The following is a 15656-nucleotide window of genomic DNA, read 5'->3' as shown; positions in this document are numbered from 1 at the left end:
TTGAGCCACAGGAAAAAAATTAAATTAGCATATAGCATTTTCAAACCTTGTTGCATGGTTACTAATTCATTTAGGAGTTAGAGGGGTTTGCATTTTGTTTTATAAGCATGGTTTTGATTTTTAATGAAATGACATGGTCTATGGAAAGGTCAATACTGCATATCACAGCATTAAAAAAAATTACAAACCAATTAAAATGGAATCTTATTTTGCCTGTATCTTGAGGCTTAAACAGCTAATGTGCTATTTAACTCTTTATTTTTGCAGTTAAAATTGCATTGGTGAGTTCAAATTTTGTAACAATGGAAAATGTGATTGTTCTGAAGCGTCTCGGTTTTCTAAGCAGTCTGTCTCATTCAGGTATTCTGGTTAGTTCCACCTACATCGCACAATCTGGAGATTTATGAAGAGTGGGTTCTGTCAGGAAAGCAAGGTGATATTTTCCTTGGGGACAGAGTGGACGGATGCCAAAGGATTGAGTTAAAACAAGGATATACCTTTCTGATCCCTTCAGGTAACTGAAGACAGCTGCTATTATTTGTCACTTTACATTACTGTATCTAAATCAGTAGATTAGTGGAGGGTGGGATTTGTAGGTGGATACAACCTTACTGAATCTGGAAAGAGGGAGGCATTCCTTTGTGCACTGCCCTTTTAGCTAGTGCTTCAAATATGTGGGGGATAAACCGCTGTAAATAATTCAGTTTCACTGAATCATTCTTAACAGTCAGCCACTTATATTTGAGTGACTGGTACCATCACCTAACGTGTATATACAGGTATTAATATAATTCACCATTACTTTTGCTGCATTTGTATATATTTGATGTGCTTATTTAAAATCTTACTGAGACACGTTAAATATCCCATGTAACAGAAGATAAGGTGCATTTTTCATTCAGTTTGACTTGAGTTGTTTTAGTAAGAGGGTCAACCTCTTATTTTCCAGTAGTGCTGTGTCTGGAAATTGAGTTTTTAAATGAAACCTCATCTGTCCTATTCCATTTGTGAATTTTTGGAAAACCATTTCCTTTATCATCTGTGGGCTAGCAATCTGATCTGTTGTCAAGTGGCTTGTAATGAACAATTCCAAAGGATCATGCTTTTCAGTTCTATTATATGTACTTCATGTGCCATTACTGCAAGATATTACCTCCTCATCCCCCCCGCCCCACAAAAAAATAATTTTATAGCTGTGTATCTTCGAAATTCATATTGCTGCATAGCTTTAAGGCAATAGCACTTTCTAATATAGTTAGTAGAGTGGTGGAAACACTTGAGAAAATATAAGCCCTCTGACCTCCTATCTTCTGTTAGTGTGCATGGTGTAATGGTAAAGATTATCATACAGTAATAACCTGTAAATGTCCTGCATTATTTGGATGCTGGCATTGTTACACTCATGTACCTTGTTGATTTATGAGAGATGACAGGTTCTGAAAACATTGGTATGTCAATGTCCAAAGTGCGAGAAAATATTAACAGCTGATGCCTGCTGAGAATATATTTTGCTTTTTACTTCAAGGCTTTTGTTTTCCGAAATAATTTCTCATTATTAAAGCATTGTTGTAGGGATGGGGGAAAAATTTGATTTTAATCAGTCGTGTTCTTGTTTACGAATTTTTAACACACTGATTCAGATGCAGCTGATCTTCTATGTACAGCCTTTTTGTTACTAGCAAATTAAGGTTCTGGATAATACACTGCCAGTGAACCCCTGGTGTGAAATGCTGAAGGGCAGTGTCCTGTGGCTATGTGTTGTCCTCGTTGCTTGCCTCATTTTCATCAGACACTGACCTCAGTCAGTGATGATATAAGGTAATAAGATAAATGCCCTTCACCTCCTTGTCATGCAACTGTATGACCATTGATTAGCCTGTGGTGCAGACTGTACCTAATGATAGATGATTGGTTTTGCACAGACTTACAACGGCAGCTACAAAGCAAAATTTGGTTACAATTGCTATTCTGGATACTCTGTGGTACCTTGGTTACACAGTGAATTAGAGTAGGGATGCCCAACCTTTTAGAGCTGGGAGCCAGATACACATGTCAAAAACAATAAGGGGGCTTCATATGCTTGCACATTAACGTAAGGCCCCATGTACAAAAATGTAAGAACCCCATACACAAGCAAATCTGAGACCCTCATTAACACATAAAGCGGAACTCTTCTACAGAAACAGCAAGACTCTTGTACAAGAGACCTCGCAAACAAAAAAGCATGATGCACCAAAAAAAGTGAGACCTCTCCATACCCAAAACCTGAGTCCCACATTCCTCCTTTCCTCTGCTCCACTTTCCTTTTCCTCCCTCCCCCAAAGCCTGGAATCTTTAAGTTTTTTTTAAATTCCCAGACCTGTTGGACTGGTAAAGGCTGCACCCTGATTGGTTAAAACTTTAAAGAACTGCAGTCCAAAGCTGCTGAAGTTAGCTTTGCAAACGGAACCTGCAGGAACTGCATGGGCTGGGTCAGAGGGGCTCAACACTAGATTTGGCCTGAGAACTGTGTTTTATTATAATGACTTGCCCTCTCAACATGGAGTCCTTTCACTATTTTATTTAAATTTAATGAACTCACAGATACGGTGATGTAGTTACAAATAGAATGTTTGTGACCCACCAGTGTATCCTACCCCCTCTCCTCTTCTGAGATACAGTTCCACAGTTGCTAATGGCCCTTCAGTACTTTTCCAAGTGTTCATTCTTCACCCGATACCCTAAATGGTGAGTGTCAGTTAGGGTGCTTGTTTAAAAATTTTACTAAAACGTTTTTTTAAATTACCTAATGGACAATCTTCAAACTGCAACAAAACTCACAAGTCATATCAATCTAATTTCAGGATGGATTCATGCCGTATACACGCCAGTAGACACATTGGTTTTTGGTGGAAATTTCCTGCACAGCTTTAATATTCCTATGCAACTTTATATCTATGGGATTGAGGATCGAACTCGGGTAAGTCATCGCCATGATAATTCATCTTTAATAAATGCAGACTCAAAGCAATTTTTTCCCCTCTAGTTATTTCCTCCTTATCTGAAGATGCTGTCTCCTGGAATACAGTTCCACGGCACTTACAGCATTCTGGTACATTAAGTACTCACATTTCATGCATAAATTTTGTGATTATCAGTAGGCATTTCAGCTGGTGGTGAGTTGGAGGGGCTGGGTTGCTTTTCAACTAACCCTGATTCTGTTCTCACCCAAAGTCCACATATATGGGCAGTTTCCAGCAGGGGTCACAGGATATCAATAAGGGATGGGAACTTTAGCTGACTTTTTCTTTATCCAATAATGGGATAATTCTAATACCCCATTGACAACCCAACTGAGATCAACTAACAGCATCTACCAAAGAATTCAACCTGTGGCTTTCCTGCTCAGTACGGCACAGTACCAGACTGGATGGTGCCTTTATCTACTGAAAAATCAGAGGAGCTTTAAGCATCTAATCTTATAGTTGGCTCTTCTCTTTCCCCCCCCCCCCCCCCCCCCGACCCTGTTCCCTTTAAGTAAGAATCACTTACTGAAATTTTGGTTAGCAGGCTAAGTTTTGCACTAGTTAAATGATGTAGTGTTGCAGGAATATGTTTGTAGTAAATATCCAGAACGATTTTACTGGTTCAAAGGTGCAGATACTTTTTGTAATGGTGATTGTGATCATATTAAGTCCTGTGATTTTGGTTTATTTATGTGAAGAGTATTTCTAAAAATCCAAAAGGTTTCTGAACCCAGAGTATTTCTAAAAACCCAATCGTCTTTTTAGGAAAATTTAGTGCTATTTTTGATTAAGTTGATATAAAGGGTTTAACATGTTTATTGCCCTTTGCATAGGTTTATACGTTTCACTGAAGATTCTTGCCTTTGGTTTGATAGCATTTTCCCTTCAGTTTTATAGCAAAGGGGAAAACCACGAGAATGACTTACAATTGGAGACATGCAACTTCATAAAAAAGTTCCAACATTAATATCATATTAATCGCTCTGGTCAAAACTAACAACTTTTTTGTAAACTAAATGAAATTCTGTTGACCTCATGAATAAGTGTACTTTGTAGTACTACTGACCAGGAGGCTCCAGTTTCAATCCCTGACCTGTGCTGCATCAGCTAATACCAGCAGAGGCATGTGTCAGTGTGGCACTCAGTGCCCTGGGTCCCATAGAAACATAGAAGATAGGAGCAGGAGTAAGCCATTCGGCCCTTCGAGCCTGCTCCGCCATTCAACGAGATCATGGCTGATCATCCAAACCCTAGCACCCGGTCCCTACACCGACAGCCATCCCACCCAAGCCCTATCCCCGTAACCCCACGTATTTAATCCCCCCTAACACTAAGGGTCAATTTTTTTGACTGCTGATCACAGTTCAGTTTCTGCGGCTGGAGAATGTGCATACATGGATGTCTGATGAGAACAGGATCAGGCTCAACTGTACTCCCTTTTGTGGTCACTTGTTGTCTAAACACTCACTTGGACAATGACCATGTTGATGAGTTTCCAGAAGCCCGGTGACATCCATTCATCCGTAACTGGAGTTGGCACCTTCAGGAGAGGGGGCTACAAAAAAATTCTTGCATTTTGTCAGAGTAAAGGTCATGTGGAAATTTATTGAGAAGAGTGATGAGTATGTAGCCCTAGAATTTGTAACACTGTGAAGTGATTCTTGAATTGGTAACCCAGTCTACCTCTATTTGTGAATCTTAGTCGTATGACAGGTGTTACTCTGCCACTGAATAGTGGGTTTGGAGTCTGCATCATATCCCAAAATGGAAACCAACTAAAATTCTTTGCATTCTGCTTTTAGAAGGGACATGAGGTCATGGCGAGGATGCTAATTGTAGCGATATTTTGCCTATGTGCCGTAACCTACAGGGCTACGGACCAAGAGCTGGAAAGTGGGATTAGGCTGGATAGCTCTTTTTTGGCCAGCACAGACAGGATGGGCTGAATGGCCTCCTGTGCTGTAAATTTCTATGATTCTATGAAATCCAGTCAGGACAACAGCCTTTTAAGTGCCTGTAAAGTAACATTTGGTGCTCATATAATTCAAAAAATGTGCAGGGCTATGGGGAAAGTGCGGGGGAGTGGGACTAGCTGAAGTGCACTTGCAGAGAGCCGGCACAGGCCGAATGGTGGCCTCCTGTGTTGTAATCATTCTAAATGGCATCATAGACTCCCACTGTGTCAGATGATACTGAGCCATACAGAACACAAAGGCCCCGGGTTTGATCCATGCTCTGTGCTGAGTTAGCTCATCTCAACCAGGTCATTAGTGGACACAGTCAAATTTGCCACCATGTTTCCAGGCTATGGAGGAGAAAAATCAGGTAAGTTTGCCACCCCCAATTGATAACCAATTACCTCCCCTGGCGTGTGTGAAGTGTGGATACCAGCTGAGGTCAGGGCCGCTTGTGATGGCCTTCACTGTCAAATAGGCTGGCAACAATCGCTGCCTAGGTTGATATGTGAAGAATAGTCACTTGGGTGAGGACTGCTGGCACCTGTGGAATTGTACACTAGCATGGCTTGGAATAAGAATCGATACCATTTTATTTAAAAGTGGCTCTGACTAGACCATTTGCCACAACAATGGGAGTCCCCATTGGAATTAATGATGCATCATAACATTGACACCAGTCACTGCACATTGCTGTAAGATGGTGGGTACTGCTTTACTCAGGAAGCAAGTACTTGCACTATTTTTTAAAAATACAACTGGGTAAAATCCCACTTAATGCAATGAAAGTAAAGGCACCTCAGCATTTTCACTGTACAATTAGCTGACAGGCACCAGTGTGATGTATTTCTTCATACACTGAAAAGGTGGAGTTTCAATAAAGGAGATCAACACAATAACCCAATCGGCTTGCCGTCTCGGAATAAACATCAGGGCTATCTCTGTAGAGTAGATTTTCACATTTGTTTCCCAGAAGTTTAATCAGAGTAACAAGAAGTGAAATGTGCTTCTGTTCTTGTTTAAATAGGTACTGGATATGTGCTTGTTACTAACCTGCCTTGTATTTTGTTACCTTGGGATGTTAACTAAAATCTCTTAAGAAGTTCTCAGTTGTATTGAAGTTTGGTGTTTCTGTAAGTATTCAATGTCTTGCAAAATAAAAATATGGTTAACAAGATTGTTAGTGATACTGAGAAGTTATTGGCTTGGCAGTAGAGAATCCTACTGTTTGGGATCAGATATTTGGCTCTTTTTCAATGGATATTAACTCTAAACTGTACTTGCTGCACAAGTGTGATATACCGTGGAGTTTTAAAATATGGGTTTATGATCATAGTCTTTCCACATGATCTTCACCAAGCTGTTGGGGGAGGAGATGCAGAGTACATTCAGAAAGGGTAGCAGTGAAAATGAATGGAGAAGCCTACATGGATCATTCTCCTGCATGATCTGGTGGTTACAGGGTGGTAGTGCCAGTTGCCTGGGAACAGGTGAGTGCTGGCCCTTCAGTTGGGAAATTACATGGTATAAGGGAACATAGGATACAGTCAAACTAGGGGAGTAATGAATGTTTCAATGTGACGCCAGGTGATGCTTTTTCACACACCTATTGTTAGATGACGACTATTTAGTCAAGATACGAGTTGAACTGAATTCTAAACCTGGAGTGACCAGGATTCTACACATTAGGTAGGCCTTTTGCATTGTGCTGTTTCATTTTGCGAAATTTCCTACTATGTATTGTGATGTGAGTTTGGCACATTAGTGTAAGAAATTAAGGATGGTTTATTGATTTGTTAAATAAAAAAAAAGCTTCTTGTCTGTGTATTTCCACCAATTTTCTTCCCTCACACACACTTCTATGCCACCCAACACCTGCCACTCAAGAGAAGCAGAAAAGGACAGAAACAGGGAGAGAGAATAGAAAGAGACACACAGAATAAGAGAGAGGTGGACAGAAAACACAATGTGAAAATGACAGACAGGTAAGAAAGAGACGTGCAACACAATGGGTGATCCACCAGTGTGTGCATTGTCTGTCTGTCTATCTCTCTCTATCTTTGAGAGATAGATTGCTGGCAGGAGTACCATGTGCCTACTGTCAGTACCATTTCCTCAGGATAAAAATACCTTTTAGTTTTTTATACGCCTGTGAGATAGGCAACCTATTGAGTCTTTTTGATTCTAGTCCTCCTGTGGGGTAAGCACTCTCGAGAGTGATATATCATCGTATGAAAGTCAAAATGGAGGCAGTTATTATCCATGCTCCTTGGGGTACGTGAAACTGCTGTACAGTAGCTAAGGATCACAGATAAGACCTGGTGGCATATTGGCTTATTCACAACAGTTTTAGCATTCAAAGTTTCAAAGGCTGGATCTTTCAGACATTCTGATGTCAAACTTGAGGTCTGAATCCACCTAAATTCCTAGTATAAAGTCATTAAACACTTGTGTTACAATATTGATATTTCATAAAGGAATTGATTAAATGTCTCTTTGTAAATTTCAAAACATACATATATTTTGCATCCTTAAATTGAACTGTAGTTTTCAAAGGCTGTTGGTGGGACCTAGGCTTGCAAATGATCTTGCAAACACTTTGGGAGTGTAATAATATTTATATTTTCCCCAATCTTGTGAAGTCATTCACACAGTGCACCAAGAAAAACTCTTACGTGTGTGTTTGTTTAACATTCTTCCCTTGATCAAATGCTGGTAGGTGTTTTGTCACAAGTTTTGTATTGAATGTGCATATGTGATAGCTGACTTCTTAACTGGGTTTGTTCTGGTTGGAAGCAGACCACAACAAGAGTCTTAATTTACAAAAACTGGTCATTTTTGTAATGGATTATCATAATCGGTGTGCAGAGAATGATGTACAGAAGTTGTTGCATGTTGCAGCTGTTCAGAAGTCTGAGTAATGGTTCTAGAAATACTTGTCATTAATGTAACAAAGCAACGGCCTCTGGAAGCTTGCTGGGCGTGCCATAGAAGGGGACAGTGTATGTATCCATGCTCAGTGCCTTTCGATAATCTCAAGTCCTCAGAACTCTAAATTCCAAACTAGACCAGTTGTGCAGTTACTCCCTTTGGTTTGCTGACCCTGAACTAATGCTCATCATTAGAGTAAAGACTTTGGGTGTGAGAGATCATCTGTATAATGGATGATGCGTTAATATAGTCTCTACTTTACTAAAGATTGAATTGATGAAAAGGAAAGCCTAAACTTGATTTCATCATCAATATTATCCTAGCTTTCCTAGCCATTACATGTAAGCATTTAAGAAACTAATTGAGTAGAGTCTTTTGGCTCATAAGACTGCAGAATGTGATCACTGTAAATCCCGGTTTGTGATTTATTGTTGGTTTCCTGAGTTGGTGCAGCAATTACTAAGGTGCTGGCAAGATTGTGCTCAAAGTTCCCCATGAGGCAAGTTGTTGATCTCAATCAGGTTGTCTTGAGGAGTAGAAATTGATGAGTGACATGCCTCGGATTTCCCTTAGATACCTCTGAGCACCATTGACAGAAGCCTAAGAGAAAGTCGCTTGCTGCCCCTTCTGTCTAAGGATGATTTTGTGAATTAAAAAAACAGGTCACAGATCCTAGATTTACATGTATGGGACAGATGACTACAGTTCCAACACTAATTTATCTTTATTGCGCTCATAATTTGTATAAACATCTCGAGCTGATTTTTGACAGTGAGATTTGAGTGTCTGGCCGACATGGATTAAACTTTAGCAAGAATGTCTGCAGCTGCTGAAAATACTAACGCTGTAGATACAGTCTTTTTAGGCAGTCCCTCGGAACCAAGGATGACTTGCTTCCACATTAAAAATGAGTTCTCAGGTGACTGATGAGTCCAGTGTGGGACCTACAGTCTCTGTCACAGGTGGGGCAGATGGTGGTTGAAGGGGCGGGTGGGTGGGGTGCTTGGGTTGATGTGCGCTCCTTGTGCTGCCTGCGCTTGGCTTCCACTTGCTCCCGGTGAAGAGACTCGAGGTGTTCGGCACCTTCTCGGATGCTTCTCTTCCACTTTGTGCGGTCATGGGCCAGGGATTCCCAGGTGTCGATGGGGATGTTACACTTTTTCAAGGAGGCTTTGAGGGTGTCCTTGAAGTGTTTCCTCTGCCCACCTGGGGCTCTCATGCCGTGCCGGAGCTCCGAGTAGAGCGCTTGTTTTGGGAGTCTCGTACCGGGCATGCGGACAATGTAACCCGTCCATCGGAGCTGATCAAGCGTGGTTAGAGCTTCGATGCTGGGGATGTTGGCCTGAGCGAGAACACTGACGTTGGTGCGCCTATTCTGCCAAAGAATTTGCAGGATCTTGCGGAGGCAGCGTTGGTGGTACCTCTCCAGTGCTTTGAGGTGCCTGCTGTACATGTAAGATACAGTAACCTTGAAGCGAATACAGAAGTCCTTTAAACCACCAGCACAAGAGCTTTGTTTCAGCTCACTCCAGTTCAATTTACAGCTGAGTGGATGTAAACTGCTTTGATGTGCTGTGGGGATAAGTTGACTTTACAGTAATATTGGTGACTTTTTTATTTGGGAAGATCCTGAACTCACCCATGTCACTGGAGAGGTAGAGGAAGACATTGAGCAACAGTACTTTTCCACAGAAAAAGCCAGTAAATTGGAGGGGTAGTCACTTTGGCCTGTTATCGAGCAATATTGTCACAGGCTTACAAGTAGGTCACACAGAGGTCTGTACAACTCAGCTACTCACCTGGATAAACTCGCTGCTAAACCATTGGGAGCACTTCCATTAAAATTACAAAAATGCCCTTTGGCTATTTGTGCAAATTTTTTGATAAGCTAAAAAATGGTTTTCAACAGATTTTGCATACTGTTACAAAATTAGAAAAATGCACAGAATGGTAATACTTTAGACCCGCCTAATGGGTCAGTGAGTAACTGAGCCTTACAAACCAGGAGGTCCCAGATTCGATGCCTGGTATGTGGTGAGATTTCTAATCTCAGCCACCACTGCAGTAGGTATGCTGCAGTTAGCTTCTGTGCCCCTGGTTGCGAAGGGAACAATTGGCCAATGTTCTCATTCTTGATTGCTATCCATCATCCCCCTGCTGGAAGTGTGTATGTGGACATTGGGCGAGAACAGGGTTGGGCTTGGCTGTAGTGACCCCTTATGGTCAAATAGCTTGCTGATGCTTAGTGTCGAGGCTCATGAATAATAACCATTTGGGCCAGATACTGGAGAGTAATTGACACCCTTTGAACCATGCCCCGTCAAGAAGTCAACACCTGGAGGAGAGGGGAGGGGGTAAAATTCGTGAGAAGACAAAACGTATATTTATTAATTAAAAAAATGTCTTTTGACCAAACTAAACTGTACTATTAAGTTGTATTGTTTTCAAAATTCTGCTCAGAGGGTTATTCTTGTTCAGTACATTATTAATGGATCTTTTAATTTGGGTTTTCTGTTGGAGTGTTACTTAGTCATAGTAAGAAAATGCAGGTTCTTGGTAGCCTGGGAGACTTGTTCTGGCTGCCACAGTCAATTAATGACACAAGTGATCATAACAAAAGACTTTGTTTAAACTTTACAACACACTCTGAAATAGTCTTTGAAGACACGATCAATGGAAATGGGTATCATTTGCCTCCAAGTTGTGACATTAATCCAAATGATTAATAAAAATTGCCCTGCCTTGCAGCAGCACAGTTTTGATGCAGAAATGGTGAACTAGGATAAGAAGTTGCTTATAAAAATGTGACTTTGCGGTCCTTTTGGAAATGAGCATCCCTACTAACTAGCAACCCAAAGTGACTTGATGATCTCTTGAATTTTAACGACTTGAATATCCATTAATCCATACCGCAAACGTAATTACTTTATTAAAAATCTAATTATTACAGCCCTTGTATATTGAAGTACCTGTTGTTAATGTATTTTGAGCAAACAGTGAAACAACAAGAAATGCTCTAGTATATGCACTCCCTCATATGAAATGTAGAGCGATGTAAACCAGTGTATTTCACAAAATTGATTCCCTGACCATGAAATGCTTGTTACGCTGCATGAACTTTATTTTGAAAAAACATTACGCACAATCTTGAATATTTTCTAAAATAAACATGCACTCCAGAAATGGTTTGATGTATTTTCCTCAGTCATCTCTGTGACCACCCTATACAGTGCTCATTGTCACAGCTCTCTGCTGCGTTTGCACTTTTAGGTTTATTTGACAATTTTCCCTTTTCCACAAACTGCAGTCTGTATGTAAATATCCTTTGTCTTTCAGGTTAATGCCAAGTTCCGTTATCCTTTCTACTATGAAATGTGCTGGTATGTCCTGGAAAGATATATGTTCTGTTTGACAAAACGGTCTCATCTCACCAAACAATACCAGAGGGAATCGATGTTAATTGGTAAGCAACCAGCACTAGTGCATGTGTTCACATGAAATGCTTCAGGCTATTTATTTCTTAAGTATTTGCAAACAGATAAAAGGTCATTAACAAATTCAATAAAATACCCATATAACAAGCCATTTGCCTTCACTGCAGATTTCTATAGCAGTGTGCTTGGAAAATCCTGGTGTTTGCTTTCTTTTTCATTTTGGGACCCCTGATACATGTATGACAGGAGCAATATTCCCATTAAGTTGCGCAGCCACACAGCGCTCTGGAGGTCCCGCGCAGGCCACTTGCCGGTTTCACAATGGAAAAACCGCGCATGCGCAGAAATTTGAATGGGTCGCGCACAGTCCGTTAAAGGGGCTACGCACCCAAAAAAAAAAGGGAACATTGCACAGGAACTTCCTGTTGAGATGGCTCCAGATCCATTTTTACCTCCAAGTGTCTGCTACTGTTTTTGATCTAGGGTTGCTGTTTATTAAAATGCTGACAGGCAATCTTTTAAGTCAGAAGTGTTCCATTTTGAAGCTTTAGTGCTGTAGGTCGAATGCTAAACCGCTAAATCGATGCATGAAGAGTGGGATGAAGAATGCTAATAAAGAACATACTGTTATGTGAGTCATTTGATTAAGACACTGCTGCTTGCTACTGTTTTCATGAACTGAAGGGTGGGCAGTGACAAAGTAAGTGCCAGACTTTGTAGTTGAGTTTGTTACAGACAGGGCTGCTTCTCTTGTCACTAGAGTTGTGTTGAGGGTATCTGTGAAATTAGGACATAAGATATGGTTTAATTTTGAAGGTAATTGGGTCTGCATTGCATGGAGCAGTTCAATGGAAAACTGTTTAAAGGTGCTTTGATATTAAATCTGGATTTTGCGAGAGTGATGCCTACTCTTCCACACTTCTATGGTCTTTTGTTTATTCTTTCCTAATGGCCCATTGAAGGCTGGTTTGGAAAGTTCAGATCTGGTCTTTGCATACACAGAAAACATGATTTCTGTTTTCCTACTTAGCTTCTTTCAACAAACTTACTGGGGAGCAGAAGCAAAAGACAATGAAAATTTGTTGGAATTGCTCCCAATCAAATGCAAGGGAAGAAAATTCGGGTGCAGCAAACTTGGAAATTGACGCTCAGCCGATTCTGTATGTAGCTTGCTCCTGTTGATGCTATTTCCAGTCACTGCTGATGCGCTAAACTGGCTTATTACTTTTAGCAGGTTAGAATAGGGGGTCATCATCGCTCTGATGGCAGATTGGGAGCTCCTCGAAAAAGTAGGTCTCCATTTCTGTCGGATGAATGGTGGTTGGTCCATTTACTTTAAGGAGTGCTGTCAACTGCAAGAGAGGCAAGAGTCTGTAGCACTCATGAGTAAAAGCATCTTAAGGTGGCTTATTTAACACTAGCACCGTGTGTTTTAATACAAACAGAAACTGTAAAGATGTTATACTGTGAAATTGGTACCAAATTTGTGCCAATGCCATAGAATCAATTCTATATTTGCAGTGTAACACTGCCAAACTCAACATCAGCTCACATAGACTGGGTTCAGTGAGAGCAGGGAATTCAATAGTTAGGGGAGCAGACAAGCGTTTTGGCGGCCGCAGACGTGACTCCAGGATGGTATGTTGCCTCCCTGGTTCCAGGGTCAAGGATGTCACTGAACGGCTGCAGGGCATTCTGAGGGGGGAGGGTGAACAGCCAGAGGTCATGGTCCATATCAGTACCAACGACTTAGGTAGAAAGAGGGATGAGGTCCTGCAGGCAGTGTTTAGGGAGCTAGGAAAGAGGTTAAAAAGCAGGGCCTCAAAGGTAGTAATCACCGGATTACTACCAGTGCCACGTACTAGTGAGTACAGAAATAGGAAGATAGAGCAGATGAATGCGTGGTTGGAGAGATGGTGTAGGAGGGAGAGCTTTAGATTCCTGAGGAATTGGAACCGTTTCTGGGGGAGGTGGGACCTCGACAAGCCAGACAGGTTGTACCTCAACAGGAACGGGACCAATATCCTCGCAGGAGTGTTTGCTGGTGCTGTTGGGGAGGGTTTAAACTAGCTTGGCAGGGGGATGGGAACCTAAGAATAGAGTCAGTAGGGAGGGAAGAAAAACTGGAATTGGAAAACAAAAACGTAGAAAGTAAATTGGAAGAACAGAGGAATCAAGGGCTAGATAGTAGTCAACAAGGAGGTTTGTCTGTACTAAATGGTATATACTTCAATGCAAGCAGTATAGCGAACAAAGCAGATGAGCTGAGGGCACAGGTAGATACTTGGGACTATGATATTACAGGAAACTTTGTTATATCCGGCACCGACGGGACCGGCGTGTTGCCGATCTATCAAAACTGCCAGACATACAAAGTTAATGTTGAAGCATACGGAGGTTTTCATCTCCGTATCTGACAACAAACACTGTTGCTTAGCAACAACTTCTAAAGAGTCGGCTGCAGCTGCAAGCGTCTCTAGCTGAAGCTGTTGCTATAGCTACAGACCTTGCAGTGCCTGACTGGGGGAAAAAAAAGAACGAGAACTAAAAAAAACTTAGAAAACGGCTCCTGATTTTTGCCTTTAGATCGAGTATTCCGGACATACAACCTCCAAAGTTTTCTGTATAGCTATTACAGAGACGTGGCTGAAAGAGGGGCAGGTATGGCAGCTCAACATTCCTGGTTACAGGATTTTCAGACGGGATAGAGAGGGTAGATGAGGATAGTGCGTTTGATGTAGTGTATATGGACTTTAGCAAGGCTTTTGCTAAGGTTCCACATGGCAGACTGGTCACGAAGTTAAAAGCCCATGGGATCCAGGGCAAAGTGTCAAGTTGGATTCAAAACTGGCTCGGAGGCAGGAAGCAGAGGATAATGGTTGATGGGTGTTTTTGTGACTGGAAGTCTGTTTCCAGTGGGGTTCCGCAGGGCTCAGTACTAGGTCCCTTGCTTTTTGTGGTATATATCAGTGATCTAGACTTGAATATAGGGGGGTATGATTAAGAAGTTTGCAGATGATACTAAAATCGGCTGTGTGGTTGATACTGAAGAAGGAAGCTGTAGACTGCGGGAAGATATCAATAAATTGGTCAGGTGGGCAGAACAGTGGCAAATGGAATTCAATCCTGAGAAGTGTGAGGTAAAGCATTTGGGGAGGGCTAACAAGGAAAGGGAATACACATTAAATGGTAGGACACTGAGTAGTGTAGAGGAACAAAGGGACCTTGGAGTGCATGTCCACAGATCCCTGAAGGTAGCAGGCCAGGTAGATAAGGTGGTTAAGAAGGCTTACGGAATGCTTGCTTTTATTAGCCGTGGCATAGAATACAAGAGCAGGGGAGTTATGCTTCAACTGTATAAAACACTTGTTAGGCTTCAGCTAGAGGTGCAGTTCTGGTCACCACATTACAGGAAAGATGTGATTGCACTAGAGAGGGTGCAGAGGAGATTTAGAAGGGTGTTGCCGGGAGTAGAGAATCTTGGCTGAGGAAAGACTGGATAGGCTGGGTTTGTTTTCCTTGGAACAGAGGAGGCTGAGGGGAGACCTTTATTGAGGTGTATAAAATTATGAGGGCCCTAGATAAAGTGGACAGGAAGGACCTATTTCCCTTAGCAGAGGGGTCAAAAACCAGGGGGCACAGATTTAAAGTAATTGGAAGGTTTAGAGGGGATTTGAGGGGAAATTTCTTCACCCAGAGGGTGGGGGTCTGGAACTCACTGCCTGAAAGGGTGGTAGAGGCAGGAACCCTAACCACATCTAAAAAGTACTTGGATGTGCACTTGGGATGCTCTAACCTGCAGGGCTACGGACCAAGAGCTGGGAAGTGGGATTAGGCTGGATAGCTCTTTGTTGGCCGGCGCGGACACGATGGGCCGAAATGGCCTCCTTCCGTGCAGTAACTTTCTCTGATTCTATGAACAGCTCAAAATAGATGCTGGGATATCACTTCCATTTTAGTCGTCGGAGCCGGCATTGCCTCTCAGAAAGCAATGCTTGTCATAGGATCACAACATCATGATGTGCATAAATTAATTCATCTACTTCATGCTATGAGTCTAACTGCTACTTTCCTTGTCTTGGGTTGAAAGACTTACTCCTGGCTGTGGCTGGGTAACTTAAGCTGCGAACATGAGGCACTCTAGTTTCTTCCAAAACTTAGAGCACCTGTGCTGGTGGCCAGGAGAACTTCCTTGCTCTTTTAAATAGTGCCATGGGATCTTTTATGCCCAACTGGGAGGGCAGACGAAACCTTGGTTTAATGAATTATCCGAACAATAGCATCGCTGACAGTGCAGCACTCCCTCAGTACTGCATTGAAGTATCAGCTTG

General features: G+C 41.8%; 1 protein-coding gene across 11 annotated transcripts in view; it reads left to right on the top strand.

Annotated features, from left to right (window-relative positions):
* Nucleotides 1–15656, top strand: part of LOC147104347 (lysine-specific demethylase 2B-like) — a 210122-nt gene that overhangs the window by 104883 nt on the left and 89583 nt on the right. For all 11 annotated transcript variants that reach the window (XM_085961615.1, XM_085961613.1, XM_085961611.1 and 8 more), the window contains 3 exons: nucleotides 361–514; nucleotides 2844–2959; nucleotides 11228–11354. In XM_085961615.1, coding sequence (XP_085817741.1) covers nucleotides 361–514; nucleotides 2844–2959; nucleotides 11228–11354 — 397 coding nt within the window. The remainder of the gene's footprint in view (nucleotides 1–360; nucleotides 515–2843; nucleotides 2960–11227; nucleotides 11355–15656) is intronic.

Source organism: Somniosus microcephalus, chromosome 19, assembly GCF_052327205.1.
Source record: "Somniosus microcephalus isolate GS21.2 chromosome 19, FLI_Smic_1.0, whole genome shotgun sequence".
NCBI classification, from domain to species: Eukaryota; Metazoa; Chordata; class Chondrichthyes; order Squaliformes; family Somniosidae; genus Somniosus; species Somniosus microcephalus.
This window is presented reverse-complemented; position numbering and strand designations above follow the sequence as displayed.